Genomic DNA, 22481 nt, shown 5'->3' with positions numbered 1-22481 from the left:
AGTTTATCACATGGTGTTTGTCAGACAAAAATGCTCCAATTATCCAGTTGCGCCAAGTATTTTGCTGACATGCTCGACTGACAGCTGAGTCTTTTTCTCTGAGGCTGCTGAGCCGAGACACAAGACACCAGAAGCTCCTTCCTACTTGTAAGCATTTTATGATTTGTAAGTATTTTATTTTTTAAAATAGCTAAATTTGCCTTTGAATGTTTTCCATTTTGGTTAATTTCTGGTTATGATCTGAAGGTTGGTTGTTGCTTTCCTCCACTGTTCTCTCAGAAAGCGAAGCATAGTCATGGTCAGACTACTGAATAAACTCTGTCAGCTGAAACAAGTTTATTTACCCACTGTACAGCTTAAATTACGTGACCTCTTGTCCAGGGCGCTTTAATGTCATTTGTTCTTGTCTCACACTGAGTATTTCTTTCTTCACAGCACCAAAAACAGCAGACCTGCTCTTGTGGAGGGACTGTGATCATGTTCTAGCAGCCTCGTGTGTCACATAAGGACATGCTGATCTTAATCTACCAGGCTGTGCTCACTTATGTGCCCCTGCTGTGGTGTGTAAGAGTGGCTGAGGGGATGCCCGACCCCGCTCAGAGGGACCTGCTGATGCGTCAGGAGGCGTCCAGACAGACGGGAGGCAAAGTGACACTGACGGCGGCTGAGCAGAAGCTGGATGTTTACCTTCATCGACTGAAGGAGCAGGAGATGTCTGCCTCGCGGTTTCCTCCAGCTATCCACTTCTTCAAAGCAAAAGCTCTCATCCAGAGGAGTCCCATCTTCAAGCTGCTGCAGGAGATGCCTAAAGGTGATGTCATGAGGGTGGAGAAATGGGGACTAGGGGACACAGGCTGTTTTTCTTCATTTTTTCTTAATATTATAGCTGCACAACACACTGAGGCTAGAAGTCAAATACAATAGCATTAGTAAATTAAATGCATATTATAAATGGTAAAAATACAGTCTGTTCATCTCAGGCTTTCTCTGATAATTTCTTGTTTGCTGTCTTTATCTATCTGGGATTATGTACAATACTGTATATAACTGTTGTGGCAGGAAGCTTTGGACAGGAGTTAGTGTCTACTCACCTCTGTGTCAACTAAATTAAACACTGTTTGAGCCAACTTGAGCAACTGAGAGTCCTAGTTCACCTGCAAAACGCAGATACAAAACGATTCCAAAGGCAAAGTAACGCAAAGAAAATGACTACAAAGACACGCAAAAAAACTAAGTTGCCGAACTACTACAAAGACACAGAAAACACCTTCAAAGATGAACAGAAATAACTAAAAGTTACCCAAACTAACAAAATCCATATACAAAATTACTGCAGATACAAAGATAACTGCAAAGCTAAAAATGCACAACAACAAAAGACACATGACCACAAAGACACAAAACAATTTAAAAATGACACAAATCAACTAAAACCTCACACAAAATGACCACAAAAATGCACATAACTTTAGAAATTACACAAAATGACTGAAACCTCACAAAAACGACTTCAAAGACGGCATAGCTTCAAGGCTACATAACAAAATAATTGCAAAGAAAGACAAAATTACAAAAAAAGAGACCCAAAATGATTACAATGACAAAAAATAACTGGAAAGGGACACAAAACAACTACAAATAGATAGAAAACAACTGTAATTACACACAAAACAAGTAAAAGTTACAACAACACTACACAAAATAGAGATTAGTGTTTCTGAACATCCTCACCCTGGCAGTTTTCCAAAATGAATGTTTTCAGTGAAGTGTTTTCTGAAAATGCATGTGTACGTGGTCGAAGTTTGAGGTTGTATTCTGCTGTTTTGGTGACAGGTGCAGTGCTGCACATACACACCTCCTCTCTGGTCAGTGTTGAATGGCTGGTGAGAAACGTCACCTACAGGCCGAACTGCTACATCTGCTTCACCTGGGACAACTCGGTCCGCTTCTTGTTCTCCGCCCGCCAGCCCTTCCCTCGATGGGACTGCTTCTACTGGCAGCTGCTGGAGACGCTGAGAGCCAGAATGGACGACCCAACAGGCTTTGATAACAGGTTCAGTAAGATATCACCTTCTCTTACACATTTAAAGTCAAAATATAATGCAAGAACTGAACCCAAAGTGTTTGTTTTTGGGTGTTTTTCAGTTTAATCCAGCAGCTCACACTGTTCACTGAGGATCCAGATGGTGAATATCCAAACCAAGAGGTGGTGTGGGAGAAGTTTGAGAAAGCCTTCATCGCAGCTGCTGGGCTCATCACCCACGCGCCCGTGCTGAGGGACTACCTCTACAGGGGCCTCGAGGAGCTTCTCCAGGACAACATCATGTACCTGGAACTTCGGAGCGGCCTCACAAGGGTTTGTTCACACCTGATTCCCAGCTCTAGCCTCTCTTGAGGAGCCAAAGTATTGTACTTTATTTTTTCAAGACTAGACCACTGTAATTCACTCTTTAACTGCCTGAATAGTAGGGCTGGACCCAAATATTCAGATATTTGGGTATTTGTTAATTGAATAAGTATTCGGTTTTCAGTTTAGGTGTTTGGATACTCTTGTTTTTTTCCTTTTTGCAGTGGACGAATGCCATTTGAGTGTTTGTGATATTGCTTCTGCACCTGCCACACACACAGTGACATGAATGATCATTTTACCCATAACGAGGACACTTATCATTTCATATGTACAACAAAATTAACACGCAGACTATTGTACTGCGTTAATCATGTTTTTTTTTTCCAACTTCACAAACTATAAAGTGTCACAACTGCTGTCAGCGGTCAGAGGCACACTGGGCCCTCTGCCATGTAACACGTGGCGCACAGTGTCTCTCTCTCCTGACACAGAAAACTGCAGGGATGAGAACGTGTTGTTCCCTCGCCTACTTGATGTTAAAGCCGTAAATAACACTATCTGTCCGTCACCCAAGCTCTGGGGCGCAAGGTGTCTGTCCTCCCCGAATAAAGCTCCGACTATTTGCTGTTCATTAACGGCAGAGTTGGAGAGCCCAGAAAATGGTATTTGGGACAACCCTACTGAACAGTGCGGTCACGCTCTACAGTGAGACTGTTACTGGTTGAAACCCGCCCTTGTTGCAGCGCTGCATTTGCTTCCTTCAGGACTGATTTCAAGGCTTTACTCTGAAAGCATTACATAGCCTAGCAACTGCATACTTCTGCAAACTTTTATCCTTTTATGTACTTGAACGCAATCTCAGATTGTTTGACGAAAACCTATAAACAGTCCCTTGATTGAGACTTACAACTCAAGAACACTGTGCTTTTTACTGTCAGGGCCCCAAAACAGTGTCTCTGTTGAAATTAGTCTTGAAACCTTCCTAACCTCTTTTAAATCACTACTAAAATGTATTATTTATTATTACAAGTAGCTGTGGTAGATTTGACACTTCTGAATTTCATTCTTGTGTTTCAGACGTATGAACTGGATGGAACCATTCACGATAAGGTCTGGGCTCTGAAAACATTTCAAGAAGTTACAAAGAAATTTGTAGCCGATCACCCGGACTTTCTCGGCGCTCGTATCATCATCGCCGCGCACAGGTACTGATGTTCAAAGAATGTCTCCTATTAATGTACAGTTATTCATTATTGGCTTAATTTGAGAGACTGACAAAAAAACTTGCAGCGGTAGAAGAAGTACTCACATCTTTTACTCGAAACTAAAAAAATAAATAAAATTGAATAATAAGTCAAAGTCATATCCGAACTCCCTATTCAAAATCCTGCTGGTATTATCGCAAAATATCCCTAAGGTAATAAAAGTGCCCAATATAGAGAAAAATGACCCCTGTGTTATTATATATCATTATACACCATATATGAGTCCAAAAATATATACAAAGTATATTTATTCAAGTACAGTATTTGAGTATAGGTACTTAACTACAAAGAGCCACAAAATAACTATGAAGAGACAATAATAATTAGACAAAAAAATGACTATAAAGCTACACAAGACAGCTACAAATGCACAACTACAGGACTACAAAAAGACACAAAACAGCTACAAAGAGACAAAAAATTACTACAAAGAGTCATAAAATTTCAATATACAAGATAACTACAAAGAAACACAAAACGACTACAAAGATGTAAAAGCAAAGGATATAAGTGAATGTACCTACTTATTTTTCACCATATAACTCACAGATTTTCATAGTCACTAACAGAATAAGTTGGATGATTTATGAGTAACCACAGTCTCAGTTTGAAAAAAGAAATCTGCAACTGCAATTGCATTATTTGTAAATAATTTCATTTCCTGTTTTCTGGAAAACAGAACTGGAGAGAAAAAAAAAATCCTGATAAATTTATGTAATAGGGGTCCATGTTGAAAAACAGCAAAACTACATCATCATGTTTACCAGCTCTCACACAACATTTTTGCTGCAAAACATGCTATTTAAAACACTTCAACATATATAAAGTGCACCTTAAATGAATATTTTTAAAACACCTTTTAAGGTACAGATATTTCAAAAATATGGTTATCTATGTGGATGTGTAAAATGGAGGTAAGGAATATTTATCAGTAAAATAAATGCAGTTAAAAGTGGAATAGATCATTTTGTAAGATGGGACATGTGAAAGCCATTTGACTGATGCACAAACATTAAAACATATATAAAATCTGCTTAATATTTGCATAACTTTAGGCACCTTATAATGTAAATTTTAATGCAAAATGCACAAATGCTAAAAAAGTGACAGTGACGGTTTCTGCTTTCTTCAGAGCTCTGAGTGTGTCGGAGGTCACAGCAGCTGTAAAAGAGGCCATCCAGCTGCAGAAGGACTTCCCCGATGTTGTTGCAGGATTTGACATGGTTGGAAGCGATCTGTCTGGTTGAATGTCGTCTGACTAAAACAATAAGCTCTTGTTAAGAGGAAAGCATGTCACATGTTTGTTGTGATAGTTGGATTCGCTTTGCTATGAGCTAACATTACAAATTGCAGGTTGGCAGGGAGGACAGCGGGAGGACTCTTTGGTACTTCAGGGAGGCACTTTCTCTGCCAGCTGATCTTGGCGTCACGCTGCCGTACTTCTTTCACGCAGGAGAAACAGGTAACTGTTTCAAAAGCACCTAATGCATTATAATTAATAATAAAAACTGTTGAACAAATCTTTGTTAATATGCTTTTATTCTGCTGTGTATGTTTGTCTGTAGACGATGAAGGCACCGACGTAGATCAAAACGTTCTTGACGCCCTCCTGTTCAACACCACACGCATCGGGCACGGCTTTGCCTTGGCACACCACCCACTCGCCAAAGAGCTTTCTCGGAAAAGAAACGTGGCTGTGGAGCTGTGCCCCATCTCAAACCAGGTCAGATCACGCTTTGTCACTGGTACAACAGAAAAGAATACGGCTGAATCCAAACGTCTACCTTTGGACTTTTGTAAAAAGTATTAAGATGAACTGAAATTCCTGACCCATGTAGCTTATTTCAGAGTATACTTTGGAGAAATTCATATCTCTCTCTGGAAGTCTGCAGAAAATTCGCCACTCGTGTAGATTTGGACAGACCACAGAACTTGAAGACTCTCGAGAATGTTTTCATTAAATCTACAAGTGCATTAAAGTCTGGACATTTGGATTCAGCACCTGTGTGCCTGTGTTCATATATGAAGTACCTGAGTGTGTTTGACCTCTGACCTCCAGGTGCTGAAGCTGGTATCGGACCTGCGGAACCACCCTGCAGCTGTGCTGATGTCTGAGGGCCACCCGCTGGTGATCAGCTCTGATGATCCGTCTCTGTTCGGCACCACGGGCCTCTCCTACGACTTCTATCAAGCCTTTGTTGGCATCGGAGGGTTAAAAGCAAACCTGGGCACTCTGAAAGAGCTGGCTCTTAACTCCATCAGGTGAGAATCAGTTGATTTTTGCTTTCTCGGGTCTGTGTTTTAACATATTTGACTAAAATGCCAAACTTCATTGAGCATGTGTTTTTAGATTTATCGTCTATTATCAGGCAGCTGTAGGTTAGATATGTCAGGCACTCCCAGTGAAATTTCATGAAGGTATGAAAAAATTCATATCGCCCAAGCCAAGTCAACAAAGAACATCCTGAACACAGCAAAATAACAAAACAGTAAGAAAATACAGGCAGAAGGCAGAGTCACACACTTCTAGCAGGTCATAAATGATTACTGAGAGGCTTTAATTTCACTGCAGAATAAAAGTCTTGCAGATAAACAAAACTTGCAAGACTCTGGATCACAAAATTGCCAATTTAATGTAATTTAATATTTAAGGAACAGTGTCTCATTTTGAGTCTTTTCCTGGCAGTACCTCAGTGACATGTGAGATTCAGGATTCCCCTCCTGTAACCTGTTTCGCCAATTATGCAACATACAGTCGGTAATATGCAACATTATATAATTTCTTCTCTGATTTTTAACTCATCTTCATATGAACATAATGAATCCCTGTAGGATCCTCAGATCTCTCTGTTCCTATGAAAAGGAATGCACCAAAATATATACATACCTTATGTAATCATGAGCCAGTAGTGTGTGTTTGGGGAGGCAGGAATCACAGGACCAATGCACTGATCTTGTAAGGAGGTAGGTTTGGGTGCTGGATGGGACACAAAACAACACTTTCTATCACAGGACTTTCCCAGAGAGGCTGGTGTTTGGAACTATACACTAGTCATTTTCATCCTAACCACAGTACCTTTACTCGCCTAAACAGAACCTCAGTAATTTTACATTAAGTATGTGACTTTATGTTAAGGTCATGACTTTAAGTTAAGTATGTAATGTCACAAAGACTCCTTAACAATTCCCCTCTGTGTGGCAGCTGAACTCACCATCTGCACTGGACTCACTTGCACATCCATCTTCATTATTTGCACATTTTTTTCTTTTTTATTGCTCTTCTTAAACTTTTTGGCTTTTTGTTTGTTTGTTTGTTCTCTGTATATACTGTATATATCTTTATTATTACTATTATTTTATTTTATTCTATTCTACGTTAAGTTCCTTCCTTTGTATATATATATTTGCATTATTTTGCATTGGCTCACTTGGTGGAGCGGGCGCCCCATGTGAGGAGGCTGTATCTTTGCAGTGGCGGACGTGGATTCGACTCCAGCCTGCAGCCGTTTTATGTGTCATCCTCTTTCTCTCCCCCATACACACTTAAGCTGTCCTGTCCCAATAAAGGTAACCCACCATCCCCCAAAAAACCTTTAACCTAGGTCATTCGTAAGCCGCTCCTTTTTAGGATATGATACAAACCGTTGTATGAGGATACGTTGTGCTGCCACCATTTACGATCTGTGTGAAAGCAAGGCTCTCAAATCACTTTTGTGAAACTGGTCACTGAACAGTGATATTTTTATTTCAAGAAAAAAACAAAGTCTCATCTTTTAAATAATATCTTCATTTGATTAAGTTGTTTTTTTCTGGATTTGGATGTTGTCGCACCCTTGACTTTACCATTAAATATAATACAGAACTAACGACTGTCCAAAACTCACAGTGGCCTCTGATAGCAGTCAAAAATGGGATTTCCAGTCCATGGCGGAAAACTAGGATATTTTTAGCCAACAGCGTTTCCTATAATATCGCAGTTAAATGAATTCCTTCTGATTAAAAGTTTCTTCTGCCTGCAGGTTCAGCTCCCTGCCAGCTCATCTGAAGGACAAGGGTCAGGTCATGTGGCAGAAAAAATGGGACGCCTTCATCTTAAGTCACTCATGACGGCCAAACCCTTACAGATCCTGTTTGACTTGAATGATTATTATAGTAGCGCTAAACCAAAGCAAACTTTTAAATGCCTCTATTTAATCTGTTTCTTTTGCCGTCATCAAAAGGATTTTCACACAAAGACATTTTTTTAATCTAAACCAAGAAAAAAAGGATTACTCAGTGGTAATACATATTTTTTGTCACAAACGTAAGTCACAAAGTTACATTTGTAAAAAAAAAAAACAAAACAAGAATTAAATTAGAAATGTTCAAAACTTTGCTCGTGCATAGTCCGACTCTTGTGGATTCAGGCTGATAGGTGCAAAATGTAAACTCCAAAGACACAGTTTTCTTGATCTTTCTCTGAGATGTAGCTTTTGTGCAACAATGGCTCATACATTATGTTGTTTTTTCGGGTCCTGCCCACCAGTCTGTCCTTGGTCTTTGATGAGATGTTGAATCTTCCAGCTCTGACTGGTACACTGCTGAATAATAAGTTTATATTGGCCATTTTCAGCCATCGCTATTTCCAGGCATCTCTTTGATTCTCTGTTCTGGATCTGTCCGTTCTGGAGATAAAACACAGCACGTACAGTGAAACACATCTCTTGTTCTCCAAACAGATCCTGTGGTGACGATTTATAGTTTAGACCAGGAATATTTAAGCAAAAAGACACAAGGGGGTGTGCTTCCATGTCATTTTTGGCACGACAGTGATATGATCAGCAAGATAGATGTAATCATTTCCCAAATTCACAACATGTTTATCAAACAAAACGTTTTGCTTCAATCGGGATTTCATTCATTTTTAATTTAAATTTTCACAAAAGTTGCAGGGAACTTGCTGTATATGATGTTGAAAGTTTCAGTTTTGATTAAACATTTGCTAAAAGCATTTCAACAAAGTTTTGTGTTGGGGTTTGTTATATTCCAAATTCTAAATTTCGACAGAAATATTTTCATTTTTATTGTAAATGCATATTTGTTCCAAATATCAGTTGTAAGTCTCATTAAGTACTAATAATCTGTATCACTATCAGTATCTGCCCTGCACAGCTGTACTAATCCTCTATTTTACCTTTTGTACATACATTTTGTGTTCTTTATATTCTATTTTTTCATTTCATATTTTTAAATTGCTTAAAAAGTCTTATGTCTTATACTATTCAAATTCAATATTTTTTATTCTTCCTTATGTTAACTGTTTTGCACCAAAACACCAAGTCAGTTTCCTTGTATATGTATATGTACTTGGCAATAAAACCGGATTCGGATTCTGAAAAAAATAATATAAGTTGACCCCTAATTAGTGAGTTCACTGTTAATTTTCACAATTTCAGCTGAACTTCATCAACCTTTGCCTTCAGTTCTGCATTGTTAAATATGAATCCATTGATACTGCTCCAAAACGTTCTTGTCTGTCTTCCTGCCTGATGAATATTATCATGATCCTCGTATAATTGTATAATTACCTGTTTAAAATCCCACAGCATCTTGAATTTCTTCTGCTTGGCCGTTTTGCACTCGTACAGTCCGGGGTTGACTCCAGTGCCGGGGTCCACCAGACAGCGGTTACTGTTGTACTTGTGAGATTTAATTCCGCCGATGTAGAGCTCTCCGTTGGTGCGATAATAACAGTGCTACACACAAAAAAGCAATAAGTATTCACAAACAAAATAACAGTCTGTGTGCATGCAGGGAATCCCCGAACGTACCTGAGGGGAGTAGAAGTGGCATCCATATATGATGGGCGAGTTCCCAGGCATCGGGCCTTGGTCGATGCAGAGGTCTGGCTTCAGATCATTTATCAGCTGCCAACAGAAGCAGAAATAGAAACTAAATAAAGCATCAGTTGTAAATAGTAGCACAGCAAAAATAAAATATATATAATTATCTAGTCATATAATTTACGAGGTTTCAGTCCAGAATGCAATTAAAAGTTACCGATATCCTTTTTTTGTTGTAAAACAAATTCCAATTTGTCTAAGGTCACAGTGACCTTTGACCTTCAACCACCAAATTCCCATCAGTTCATCCTTGTGTCCAAGGGGACGATTGCGCCAAATTTTAGGATAATTTGTAAAGGCGTTCACGATAACATGGCATGAAAAAGAAAACATAGTACCTCCAGCCACAATCATTACCCTGAAAATATATGTAATATATATATTTATTTAACACTCTTGGTTATAGCCTATAGATGTGTGCAACTGCTGACAATGAGTCACAAGTACATTGCTGGGATTAAAAAAAAAAGCCAAAAAAAGATTGGGAACCACCAATTTACATGACAATCTTAAGCCAAATACAACTGACTCGCTATTATTAGATATTTTGTGTCTTTGGGTAATTCAGATTCTTCAACGAGAATCAATTTGATAGTAAAAAAATTAAAAAAAATTAACCCTAAATAAAACCCTCTGAAGGCTGAATGTCACACCCTTAGATTCTGACTTCAAATGGGTCACATCTGACACATCGTATCTACTCACCGCTCCATAACCTAGCAGGTCTGTCAGAGGGTCCAACATGGGGTAAACATTATCCAGATACCACTTAAAGGGTTTGCAATTCAGCCTCTCTCTCAGCTTCTTCCTCTCTGACACATCCCCAATGTCTATCCCATGATTCTGTGGGGAAAATAAACAAAGGCCACAAAAATATGTAATTTTAGATTGTAGTCTTACTCATATTTTTATAAGCCTTATTTGTGTATTTAGATTTTTAAAAAAAAATAATTGTCACTTACCTCCAGGGGAACATTCCAGGCAATGTTGACGTTGTATTTATATTCATCCAGCCACACCTCCGCCACCCGCAGTGCGTTACGTTTCACCATTTCACTCAAGTTTGGGAGGTAAGGCTTGATGGCCCGTTCAATGTGGGCAATTTTAGAGCAAGGTATAACTTCTATGCTTCCTCCACACAGCCACACCTGCCACAACACAAGGATTAAATGTTAAGATAGTACATTTTTAGGGCATTCAACACACTATATGCATAATACTATGAACCAGTTGCTGGTGAATAATATTTAGCATAAATTTACATTGTACAAGGAAACATTCTGCCTTTTTAAACGGGGAATCCAAAGCAGCATGCTCATTACACCTCAATGCTCAAACAATGAAAGCTGTATACTTTGTCTAATGCATGCTGGGATGGAGAGGTCAGGGTTAAAGGGGAGGTAAACATCCTTGATAAATCACCACCAGTGGTTTGCAGACAGACAGAGACAGACAGTCACACTTTGTCATCATAGATCCTCCAACGACTTTGTTTGACTTAAATTGTTGAAAGAAATCCATGCAAACACCAAGAGAACAAACAGCTACATAAACCCAAAATCAACAAGAGCTGCCAGTCCTGCTCTAAGGCTCTTCTTTGAGCCAAATGGTAATGTCAGCATGCTTACATGCAACCAATGACAATGTTAACATGTAAAGAAGGTTTTGTTCACCCCCCTTTACACCAAGGGGGGAAACAGGGTTGGTCATCATACTTTTTACTTTCATTTTAATCCCTCACAATATGTTTCCTTGATAGATTCACTTTCAGTGTGTAACAAAGCCCATTTACCTACAGAGGAGGCTGTTGTAAAATTCTAGGGCTGCAACAACAAATCGATAAAATCGATTATAATTGATTATTAAATGTGTAAGCAACGAATAAAACTATCGATTCGTTGTGTCGCGCGATTACGTCAGTCGCTGTGTCGCAGGACTGTTTACTTCACATGCAGATGAGAGAGGCCGGTGTTTTGAAGAGGCATAGCGAAGGGAGAACGTTTCATACGAAAAACTTCAAAAGTTTGGAGCACTTCATGTTTTGCTAAACAAGGAAGTGTGTCAGCTGCAAAATATGCAAAAGTGAGACGGCATGGCATGCGAGCACCATAGTAATGATCCAGCATCTAAAGTGAAAGTGAGGAGGAGGAGAAGTTAATGGCAGGTAATTCTCACAAAAAAACACGTATGTGGGTCGGTCTAAAACACCCCAGGTTCTGTGGCTCAAATTCTGCTGGGAAATCCTGCAATATGCTGTGTAAAACACGCAGATTTAGTGTCTCAAACACCAGTGGAAACACCACGATGGGTCAAAGCGGTGTTGATGTTTGTTTGCCTCCAACAGCAATTACGTCATTTTAGAAAGATTGATATACTCCCTATGAAATGCACTTATGCGGCACATCTGTGGTCTGCAGAAACATACAATGCCAATATGTTATTCTGGTGACTCTGAAACATCCTGAAAATCTCACCCGGATGCCGAGCTCCACATTTTCACCACCATATAATTTCATTCCTCCATCAAGGCTTCCGATCTCCCCGAAGAACTTTCGATCAGCTACAAGAATCCCCATGATGGAGGGGCTCCTGAGGACAGACTCTGACAAGTTAAGAACTTACAATGAAACATTAACCAAACTTTATGCATGCAGTATGTGGGTAATTAAGTGTGATTTGAGTGAACTGACTCTTCAAACTTACTTTCCAGGTTGTGAGTCGTCCTTTAACTCATACCATTCTGGTCTGAAGGACTCGTACATACACCACAGAGCCCAGTCAAAGGCGTCCGCAGCAGGTATGTAGGGCTCCAGTGACAAATCATCATAACAAACTTTGTCAAACACTGGCGTCAATATCACGGTGCGATCCTCTTTAATCCGAGCCAACAGCGGCTCTGCCCTGGACACACAGTGACAGTTTGACTCAAGGTTCATGTCTTGACAGAGCAGACACAGAAAGTGTGAAGACAGGTTTCTATCACTGTAGCGAGGGCTGGATATCTCATGCTCACAAAATTTTGACTTCTTGCAGTCTAGTGTGTGCGCTGTTCACCTCTCCGTCATCTGCAGTTTGTCTTTCTCTCACTGTAAGGAAGTCTGTTTGTGCACAAAGTTTTCACCTACAATGAATGAGTCATTTACAATTTTAGTTTGTTTTGGAGCCACGCCAATCTAAGTGTCCTGAAGCCCCGACGTGCCAAATTGTTTTGAAAAATGTCATTGGCACCATGTTATTTGCCTTGGTGTAGCCTGTAGCTCCTAGTGTGGGAGCCCCATTTATGTATGCGGGCCTTCGCAAGACCATTGAGAGCTTGAGGTATCTGTACACCAGTGTTTACATGCTACCCGAAAGCCTCACCCACAAACGGAGACAGACTTCTGATATTAGCAGCAAGCAACAAGTCCCTTTGTCAGAATTAAACTACTGTGTGTGCGGGAGACTGTTGGCAGTGTTTTATGGACTTTCCATCGGCATGAGGGTAAGGAGACAATGACAACATTTTAATTTTTGTGTGAACTTTCCATTTAAACCCACCACTGGACGTGAACCTCTATGTGAGCGTCCAAGATGGCCACCACGTCCCCCACAGCAGCTTTCCATCCCGACAGTCTGGCCTGGGTGAGGCCGAGTTGCTCAGAGTGCCGGATTCTCTTCACCAGGTCTGCACGCTCCTCATGGATAGAGCTGATGTATTCATCAAGTTTCTCCATTAAATCTTCTGCAGAAAGTAACAATAATCTGAGTTTTACATCAAGCATCGTGGCCATATCATTCACTCAACCTTTCATTTTTGTACCACAGAATACTCAGTTTTAAATGGTTTGTTCACCCAAAATACTAAAATTTCACCTTAACTTTAATAGACACTTAAATTAAATGGACACTAGTTTGAATATTCACTCAGAGCTGAATGAAAAATTGAGAACCATAAACAGCACAGCAGGTTGACCTACGGTTACTGCTGTGGTCATCTACCAGTATGATTTCTTTCAGCAGCCGAGCTGGCGTCTTGTCTATGATGCTGCGGATAGCCCTTTTGATAACAGAAAGAGCTTCATCCAGGTATATCAATATGACGCTGATGGAGGGTAAATCCACGGGGTACTTTTTCTCAGCACATCTGTGAGGGAAAAAGAGAAAAAGTGGTAGATTTTGAATCAAATTTCAGAGGATTTTGAGCTAAAATCACTGTTTTTATCAGTGGAGTCTGGTGATTTTGACAAGAGCATAGATGGAAACTGAGGCCGTTAACCACTTTACTGCTGGAATCTACAGCCTGCAAATTGGGCATGTGCCGGCTGACATCTACTGTCTGCATTATACTGACTATGGATAAGTATCTCATACAGCGACAAAAAAAAAAATTGAACTATCCCCTTAAAGAAAAGTACAACCAGCCTATATGAGGGACAATGAGTCGCCGAGCAACACATCAGATAAACGTGACTGTGACAACATGAGGTCATATTTATTTTTAAGCGTGTGACATTTACAGTTAAAGGATATGGACTTAGTGTGTAATGGTTTTTAAACTATGTGTCTAAAATATGAAGTTGTAAAAAGTCAGAAAATCAGTGTATGACCTGGTTCTCAAACAATGAGGCATCATAAAGCAGCTCATCATGACTACACCCGCATGTGAGGCAGTGGTTTAGTAGCAGTTTATTAGTTTATAAGCGATAACCACCTGGCAGGCCTGGTGTCAGGGATCTCCCTGTTGAGGGGCAGCCTGTCACTGAGGAAGGTGTTGTAGCCGTATCTCTGAAACAGCCTCTCGGCCTCCTTCTGCTCCTCCTCCGACAGCTCATCTCCCCACTGCCTGAACAGAAGCGAGTTCGGGTACAGCTTCCTCACCACCTTCCTCTCCCTCTTCGCCTCTTCTTTGCTCTGTTTTGGCACTTCCTTCTTTTCAAGTTTGCTCATCAGATTGACTGTTGACAGAAGAGAGTATTAGCTTCACAGTTCTTAATCTAAAGTGGATGACAGATTGCTGATCACACACGTGCCCCTCCCTGGAACATAAATACAGCATGAGTGATACTTAACCAACAAATATCAGTCAGTGTTTGTCTGTGCACACACAGGTGTGGTTATTTACATGTGCATTTACATGTGCAGTTACCTCTTTTAACCACCCAAAGTAGCAAATATTAATATACAGTGTACTGTAAAGTTTTGTTATAATGAAGAAACATTGATTACTGCTTTATTCAGTATTTTTACTAATTTTAATCATCAAGTCTGTTTGTTTTGGAGAGTAAGAGACCTCTGGGGATAATTTGACTCCTGGTCAATGAACACTGAAGAATTTCTAATGGAGAGAAGTTTCAGTTGGTTGCAATCAGCAATCCTCACTGCTATAGATGCCACTAATCCCCCTAAATATCTTACACAGTGTTCCTCCAACCTTTTGAAAACTGGCCTGAAATCAGTCACCATTCAAAAGCATCTAAACCTTTAAAAATTCAGATTTCTTGAATGTGGAAAAAAGCAATCACTTTACAAAAAAAAAAATAGTCTGCAAATTGCAATAAGATAAACAATAAATTTGTATACGTTAATGTCAGGAAAATGACCCAAAACAAATAAATGAGAGGAAAAACTAAAACAAAACAAAAATATGAGAGGAAAATGTCCACAAAACTGTGTGTGTGTGTGTGTCATTTTAGGCATTTTCCTTTTTTTTCTAATTTTTGGGCCATTTCTTGTTAAATTGCTCATTTCCTTCTTGCTCTGGGTTAACCACATTTTAAGAATTAAGAGAATGAAGAATTTAGATTGGACTCACGTAGTCTACTTATATCTGTTTCCATCTTGTCCATCCTTTTGAGCATTCCCTGACTCCTGATGGAGTCATTGTGGTGGGCCTTCTGGAGTCTCTCCGAATGGGTATGGACCTCCCTCTTAATGGAGCCGAGGTATAACAGAGCCAAGGCGACCGCAAAGGCCAGAAGTGATGCTTTAATCCAGCCAGACCTCATTCTGGGGCTCCTGTGGATGTTACACAATTTGTTTTGCTGTACATTGATAGGAAAAGGAGGAGAAAGTGTTCCCTTGCCTTTATTCTCAGGTGCTCTCTCTTTATTCCCACCCCCTCCACACACACACACACACACACACACACACACACTTACACAAATACATACTTGCACAAATACAGTCATGCAGACTGACGCATGGCAGTGTTATCTGATATCCTGAGGTTGACACCTGATTGGCTGAAAGTGTAGTTTTCAGAAGTTTTCTCTCTGCTTCCTCTTGGTTACCAGGTGTACACCATTAGCTGTAGTTAACTGGGAGGAAAGAAAACCAGCAGTACTCTGCAGGTAACACAATCAGGACTGACTGACTGACTGACTGGTGCAACACTGCTGTTGGTATCAGCAGAAATGGTTGAGCCTTTCTGCTAACAGCATGTCTGACAGGTCTTTTATTAGGTTTTTGTGTGATGCTATATTGCTTTCACAATTTTACATAATTTTTGTTTTCTTGTCTTTTCTGTGACAGGATCAAATTGAAACATCGGGCATCGAAGCTGTTCTGGACGCTTGTGGTGGCCTCATGTTAACATGTTGGGTTTGTCCTATTAATTTTCCACCCATATTAATGGCACCTATATAACAGATGTTGACACTACATCCTTGTACTATCTGACACATTACCTACCATCTGTCTGTCTTTGTCAGAGGAGTCAAATGTGTGCATTAGGTGGTCGAGGTTTACATACTGTTAAGTGACAAATCTCTTAATTCTAATTTTGTCATTCTTATTTTAACCGCAGATTAAGGATATAGCTGAAATTTCAAACAGCCAGAACTGTCAAACACAATATTTAGTTTTAATATCAATTCAGTGACACATATATGGCACAATTCCAGTAAAACACATCATTTTCTCCCCTTTTTCCACCATACTTATCACTTTACTTCCAATAATATTTCATGTTTTGAGAACAATGCTGGTACACGACTGCAAACTCTATTTAGACTTTAGCAAATATCCCCAAGAAACACCTCCTTCTGTTTAATCGTACAACTACAAGGACGCTGTTGTGTTCTTAAGCAGTTTGGTAAACAGTGAAGTATGAAGGTGAGGGAGGGTGGTGTAGAGATTATTCCTGCCACAAGAATCACTTTTTTGTGCTCCCGTTTGTGTACAAAATGCTGTATGTAGAAAAGTGTCCCTGTTGGGATCAATAAAGTATCTGTCTATTTATCTATCTATCTAAACTGCATTTAAATAAACAGTAATTTTAGTGTGTATAGAGCCAAATATTTTCACATATAACTGAGTGTATTAAGAGTTTATTTAAATCAAAACCTAAGTGGTGATTGTTGGAACATTGGAAAGATGAAGCAAGACAGTTTTTGTGGGTTTTATTTTGTTTCTGTCGACTTTGTATGCAGTGTGTTTTGCCATGATAAAATTAGTTTATTTAAATGGAGTCTGGCGTGTTTGGTGATGGCGATTTTGGAGCTATTTCTGGTTAAAGAAAAGGGATCTTACTCTTGTCATAGTTTGTTAGACACTCATTGTGATAATCTGAGCCTGTCAGTGCCAAACTGTTACATTGCTGCCTGCAGCTGTCTCATTCAATACTGGACCAGTTTTAAACATGGGAAGACAGGGTCTGTATTGAAAAATACCAAACCTATTTAGAATATGTCTTCTTGATGCTTTAGTACATTTTATAGATCAGTAGAATTTCAATTGACATCTACTTGACTACATTTAAATGCATAAAATATTCCAATATTTCCAAAAAACAACAATTAATTAAAATCGAACCAAAAAACAATCCTTTTAGATAGACTTGAATACTCTGATTTATATGCTCGAACATGTTGTTTATCACAAGTATAGAAAAAGCTCCATCTAGATCTATTAAAAGAATAGCTAGACATTTAGGGAAATGCACTTTTTTTTGCTTTCTGGCGTACAGTTAAATGAGAAAGAAGATCACGTTCATGTTTGTCCCTTAAACTTGAAGCTAAAGCCAGAAATCAGGTTACCATGAAGACTGGAAACAAAAAGAAAGCTGGCCTGGCAGTCCAATGCTAAAAAAAATCTTCATACCAGCTCCTCTAAATATATTTGATCTTTGGTTTAACCTGTACAAAACCAGGAGGATTTTGTTTGCTCGTTGTTCATGAGTGGACAAGAAAAATGTGTAAAATGAATCATACCAGATCAGTTTTTGTTAGCATGCCAAACCCTTTTCGATAGAAAAAAAGATGTTAAAATGATATCCACAGCCCGCCATAGTCTTAAAATGATTGCAACCTATCCTGAAGAAACAGCAGACAAAATCGGACTTCTATTAAATTTTATTAATATATGTACACAATATACAGTGTTTTGACAACATTACAATACTTTTAAAAAACTGGAGTATTTATACTTTTCCAGTAATACAAACAGCTGTTTATCCTGATGTGAACTCCCAATTGGATTGCCAAAAATATGAACATCTATGCACGCTTACTATACTGATAATGATCTGCTTTAACTCATTTCAGGTACCAGAGTCAATGAAAAACACCCCACGACTGTTCCACGACCTCAAATAATAGCTTTAGGAGCAGGCTGCATATGTTCACGTTTAGTCGTGAGTATAGAGATGAAAAGTGTATTTTTTTAAATATAAAGCTAAAAAGATGACATGAACTGACTCATACACTTGCACCCACAGACAGGTCAGTGACTCGCAACGCTGGGGTGAAGAGGTTTGACTCGTACGAGACGGGACAGTCCCAGCCGCAGACCCTGACCTGGAGACTTCACTGCTGGACTGGATGACGTGGGACTTTTACCAACTTGACCTGCGGAAGATAAAAGGTAATTTGCGCTCAGTTTACTGAAATACGTTGTAAGGGTCCTCTCAGTATTGCTGCTGGCGTTTACCTGGTGGGTTCCATTTGGGTATCCTGCCCCCTGCTGGGCTCACTGATAATGCAGGTCTCGATGTGGAAGCTGTGGAGGACAAAGCTGGTCTCTTGGGTGCAGGTTTGACTGTTGGAGGACTTCTCACTTTTGGGGAAGCTGCTGTGAGACAGGTACTTCTCATGATTAGACTACTCTTCATTTTCAACCCGTCCCCTATTTTTCAACGTTTTTGTGTCAAAGTGACTAAGTATTTTTGACATCGGTCCAGTATTTGGTGAGAGGGCGACAGACAGCAAAAAACCAAGCACCTAACAGGCTGCACTGAAACCACTCGGGGCATAGGAGCGCTGTCAATTCCACTAAAAGAGCTTGTTTTTGCCACTGACAGGCTCAGATTACTATTCTTTGTGTCTGACAACATTTTGGAAAGGACACAGACAGTATTATAGAAGTAGTTCATGTAAAAACTGCTGGAAGAACAAAAAAAACAGTTGTGTGAAAAAAAAGTTACACCAGACTCCATATACATAAACAGCCATTTATAACTGCAAAACACACTTCATTTAAAGTTGACAGAAACAAAATAAAACTCACAAAAATGACTTATCAGTTCTGGTTTGGTTATAAACCCTTAGTTCACCCACTTAGATGTGAAAACTCTGGGGCCGTTTCTGGTTGAAAAACGATGTTACTCATAAACTAAAAGGTTTGTCTCTGTAGGGATCCTTTCCATAATGTCGCCACACATAACAGTCTTTAAATGTCTGAGCCTGTCTGAGGCAAAAACAAGCACTTTGGACATAAACTCACAGTGCTCATAAGCCCTGAATGATTCCACTGCAACCTGTTTCACGGCTGCAGCTCTTTCACTCAATACTGGACGACAGTGAAAAATTGCTGTTCCAATTAGTTGATTAGACACAGAAACAAAGGAAAACAGGACACTGAAGTTAAAAAAAGCAAAATCTTCTTTGAGGTAACATCAAGAACGTACCTGGTGCTTGTGATTTCGACTTTGACGGTTTTGCTGGTTGCTTTTCTTTTTTAGAGGCAGGAGGCGGTTTGGTCTTCTCGTTCTTAGTTACTTTCTCTTTATTTTTGGTTTTGCTGGCTTTCTTCACTGAGAATTCCTCATCTTCGCTCTCATCCAGTTCACTGAAATCTTCCTCACTTTCTGAATCTGAAAGGGTGCTATTGTTATTTTACTGTTGCAAGAAAGAAAGTGATTAATTAGAAACCACATATTTAGGGATTAAAGGGTCACAACCTGGTGTCAGTTTGGGCTCGTAGTTGTCATCTTCATCCGTAGGCTTTTTCTTCAGCTCCTCAGTGGCTTTAGTGGCAGCCTTTCTCTGTCTGGAGTGAGCGGGTGACTCTGGTGTGATTTCATCCAGGCCTAAAGAAAAAAAACCCAAAAAAACAGAGAAATATAGATATAGATATAGATATTACATGGCTATTGTTGTTATTTTCTTGTGGTTTTTATAGGTTGTGTTACAGTAAAGTGATGTAATTTTGTGAACTTACAGGAATGTCCTATTATGTGCCTTTACCCACTTAGTCATTAAATCCACATTACTGATGATTATTTATCAAAAATCAAATTGTGTAAATATATTGTGAAAGCACCAACTGTATCCTACAATACTGATATGGATATTTGGTCAAAAATATTGTGATATTTGATTTTCTCCTTATTGCCCAGCCCTAATCATGAGGAAACCACATGTGCAATAATAGATGAACAGTGGACAAAAAATAAAAGGAAGTTACCCAAAACTGTCATATCCACGCTGCAGTTGGACAGGTGCATCAAAGCTGGATCTGTGTTTTCATCTACAGGAACGTGAACCTTGACATCTCCTAGAGAAATTTAACATTTATGTAAGCTGACCCCTCTTTCACGATAGACAACTATATATTCGTTTTCAAATGTAAATCATACCTTTACTGGTGGGAGGCTGGTTGTTTATCCCATCTGCGCTGTTGAGCAAGGACAGTGTGATGGCTGCTTCTAGATCTCTTTCGTATAACTTCATGTCTAATGGTTTTCTGCAAAAAATAGGATTAATGTATCATAATGTCAGGCATAATCAGGGTGTCTACAGGTATACAATACTTACATTAAATGCTTTTTAAGGCCTTTTAAGAAAAATTTCAACCAAATTTAAGACTGATTTTTGGACAAATAAGCTATTTCTTATTGAAGCATTGTATAACAGTAAGTAACAGAGGTTTTGTGTGTAGGAATAGAGCCATTAGAGTGAGTTAGGTTAATTCTCATAAAGCCAACACATAAGTTTAAGTATAAAATAAAAGACAGTAATAGGTTCAATGGTTGGTTTAAACATTTGTAACATCAGAAATGTGGACTTCCTAAAGACACACCGTACAGCTGTGCAAATATGGAGAGTTTGGCTACTTGCTGCACCATTAAATTTGTGCATTTTATTTCATATGCTGAACTTAAATCAAGACGGGCTTTGTCGTCACCACGATTTTAACCATCTTTTTGTGTAAATGTTTCACATTATGCCACGTCATCTTGTCTTCTACTGTACCTGCTCTTCTGGCTTTGCGAGGATTGTGAGTTGGACTCCTGACTGGAGGACTTGCTTGATGGTTTCTTGTGCTCCTGTTTCACACTCTCTCTGGCCTTTTTGCTAGGTGGAGCCTTCGCACAGGCAAAATCCTCATCTGTCACAACATGACGCCAGAAGACAGAGATATGTTGATGGTGAGGAGACTGTTGCTGTATGTCTGTTTATACTCTGTATGTGTACATATTCATATTTATGGGCATTTCAAGTCTCCTGCAAATGAGTTGTTACTACAGGCAACATTTTAAGAAGGGCTTAAAAACATCTCTTCTTAATAAATGTTGCAGACTGGTTGCAGTTTGAAAACCCACAAGATAGAAACATTGCACTGAATTCAGCTAGTATTACAGACCAATGTGAAGCCAAAAGGTTTCTGGTCACCACTGCTCAGACCAATAACATCTATACTATTAGATTAGGGCAGTCAGGTCCAAAGTTCAGCCCGGGAGCCAACTGTGGCCCTCAGACTGATTTTCAGCATCCCTTGGCTTGTCTTTCAGAATATACTATATGATTAACACAATTTTGGTCAATCAAGCAAGATCACTTTGCATTTTTTAAAATTCACCTCACTATGGCAAGACAGTCGTACAGTTTGTAGACATACACCAAGTAGAAACCATGTTTAAGATGAAACAGTTACCTTTGTGTAATTTGTATGTGATTATTTTTTTAAATGACTCATATGATGCGAGGAGCAGGTAATTTCACATTATCTTATCTAGGCCCCATTAAAAAAAAAAGTTTGGACACCCTTAGGGATTGGGAAAATCCAAAAGCAAAAGAAAATATTACAATATTACAATTTCCAATTGATTAATCATAAATAATAAAGATGTTGACTCTGCAGCTGACTTTGTGTGCAGGGCAGTCTGATTAATTTGAGAACTATAGAAGTACAGCTTGACAAGGAGAATTAATGGATTAAAAAGCCAAAACTTCTCACCATCATCAAAGTCCTTTGCCTCACAGTAACTCACAACCTTTGTCTTCCTGTGTGTCAATAGAAATCATGTTAGCATTCAACAGACACTATATCAGGCAAACTAGAACCAATAATTAGGGTTTAAAAGTCGTTTACAAACCTTGATGGTCGGTCCATTGCTTGAGATATTAAAAGTTTTTTATTCAGCCAACATTAACCAAAACAACGTTACAGTGAAGCCTGAAGCAAAAACACAAGCTAATGTTTGCTAGCGGTAGAAGCTAACCTAGCTTTCAGATGCAAACATGCGTCCGGTGATTCGCCGAGTGAAATGTGTTCACTATAGCTGACTAAAACGGAAAATGACGTTATTTATAATATTTAAAGTAAGTTTTGTTACACAACAGTCAGCTGAAGCGCTTCTGCTTTTCCTTTAAGCAGCCCGCCTGAACCAGGGGAGGACGTGACGTTTTGTTGACCAATTTGACGAACGCCGGCAGAAGATTCGTTCATTAAAAAAATAACAAACAAACCAAAAACGCATCTTTATGGCCCTTCTAAAAATACGAC

The 22481-nt window shown here is 39.3% G+C and overlaps 3 protein-coding genes and 1 long non-coding RNA gene across 7 annotated transcripts; 2 read left to right on the top strand and 2 right to left on the bottom strand.

The window, feature by feature from the left end:
- Positions 1-55: 55 nt before the first annotated feature.
- ada2b (adenosine deaminase 2b) lies at positions 56-8615 on the top strand. The gene is made up of 10 exons (XM_042511417.2): positions 56-165; positions 436-811; positions 1834-2053; positions 2146-2356; positions 3428-3555; positions 4748-4838; positions 4969-5077; positions 5181-5338; positions 5675-5877; positions 7635-8615. The coding sequence occupies exons 2-10, from the start codon at positions 511-513 to the stop codon at positions 7720-7722; spliced, it is 1509 nt and encodes a 502-aa protein (XP_042367351.2). The 5' UTR covers positions 56-165; positions 436-510; the 3' UTR covers positions 7723-8615.
- LOC121961427 (putative polypeptide N-acetylgalactosaminyltransferase 8) lies at positions 8096-15794 on the bottom strand. The gene is made up of 12 exons (XM_088072735.1): positions 15647-15794; positions 15289-15491; positions 14188-14431; positions 13454-13620; positions 13035-13218; positions 12201-12398; positions 11972-12086; positions 10460-10645; positions 10203-10340; positions 9426-9521; positions 9183-9350; positions 8096-8279 (listed from the first exon to the last, which is right to left on the bottom strand). Exons 2-12 carry the CDS (start codon positions 15479-15481, stop codon positions 8103-8105), a joined length of 1866 nt encoding a protein of 621 aa, XP_087928861.1. The 5' UTR covers positions 15482-15491; positions 15647-15794; the 3' UTR covers positions 8096-8102.
- Positions 12184-18334, top strand: LOC121961430 (uncharacterized). 3 transcript variants are annotated; one of them, XR_006107045.2, is made up of 4 exons: positions 12184-12294; positions 16008-16076; positions 18020-18108; positions 18193-18334. It is a non-coding gene; the product is annotated as an uncharacterized LOC121961430 (long non-coding RNA). The 3 variants fall into 3 exon arrangements; XR_015775536.1 differs by lacking the exon at positions 12184-12294 and adding an exon at positions 15847-15873; XR_015775535.1 differs by lacking the exon at positions 12184-12294 and adding an exon at positions 15853-15925.
- Positions 17810-22351, bottom strand: rad51ap1 (RAD51 associated protein 1). Of its 2 annotated transcripts, none has more exons than XM_088072737.1 (9): positions 22072-22351; positions 21933-21979; positions 20948-21083; positions 20332-20438; positions 20160-20249; positions 19654-19782; positions 19381-19566; positions 18405-18542; positions 17810-18322 (listed from the first exon to the last, which is right to left on the bottom strand). In XM_088072737.1, exons 1-9 carry the CDS (start codon positions 22086-22088, stop codon positions 18198-18200), a joined length of 975 nt encoding a protein of 324 aa, XP_087928863.1. In that variant the 5' UTR covers positions 22089-22351; the 3' UTR covers positions 17810-18197. The 2 variants fall into 2 exon arrangements, with proteins under 2 accessions (XP_087928863.1, XP_087928862.1); XM_088072736.1 differs by having other exon boundaries at positions 18405-18545; positions 22072-22346.
- Between the last annotated feature and the right edge of the window lie 130 nt (positions 22352-22481).

This window comes from Plectropomus leopardus, chromosome 22 (genome assembly GCF_026936395.1).
Source record: "Plectropomus leopardus strain MGB_pleo_1.0 chromosome 22, ASM2693639v1, whole genome shotgun sequence".
In the NCBI taxonomy this organism is placed as follows: domain Eukaryota; kingdom Metazoa; phylum Chordata; class Actinopteri; order Perciformes; family Serranidae; genus Plectropomus; species Plectropomus leopardus.
Note: the sequence above shows the minus strand (reverse complement) of the source record. Positions and strands in the feature narration are given on the sequence as shown.

Coding starts and splice junctions, on each gene's coding strand:
- rad51ap1 (XM_088072736.1), bottom strand. Junction 20,250..20,331: donor CCAGCCTCCCACCAGTAAAG/GTATGATTTACA, acceptor AAATTTCTCTAG/GAGATGTCAAGGTTCACGTT. Junction 19,567..19,653: donor CGAGCCCAAACTGACACCAG/GTTGTGACCCTT, acceptor GCACCCTTTCAG/ATTCAGAAAGTGAGGAAGAT.
- LOC121961427 (XM_088072735.1), bottom strand. CDS start 15,481: ATGAGGTCTGGCTGGATTAAAGCATCACTTCTGGCCTTTGCGGTCGCC. Junction 13,621..14,187: donor CCTGACACCAGGCCTGCCAG/GTGGTTATCGCT, acceptor TTTCCCTCACAG/ATGTGCTGAGAAAAAGTACC. Junction 9,522..10,202: donor ACCTGCTAGGTTATGGAGCG/GTGAGTAGATAC, acceptor TTCTGTTGGCAG/CTGATAAATGATCTGAAGCC.
- ada2b (XM_042511417.2), top strand. CDS start 511: ATGCTGATCTTAATCTACCAGGCTGTGCTCACTTATGTGCCCCTGCTG. Junction 812..1,833: donor GCTGCAGGAGATGCCTAAAG/GTGATGTCATGA, acceptor TTTTGGTGACAG/GTGCAGTGCTGCACATACAC. Junction 5,339..5,674: donor TGTGCCCCATCTCAAACCAG/GTCAGATCACGC, acceptor TCTGACCTCCAG/GTGCTGAAGCTGGTATCGGA.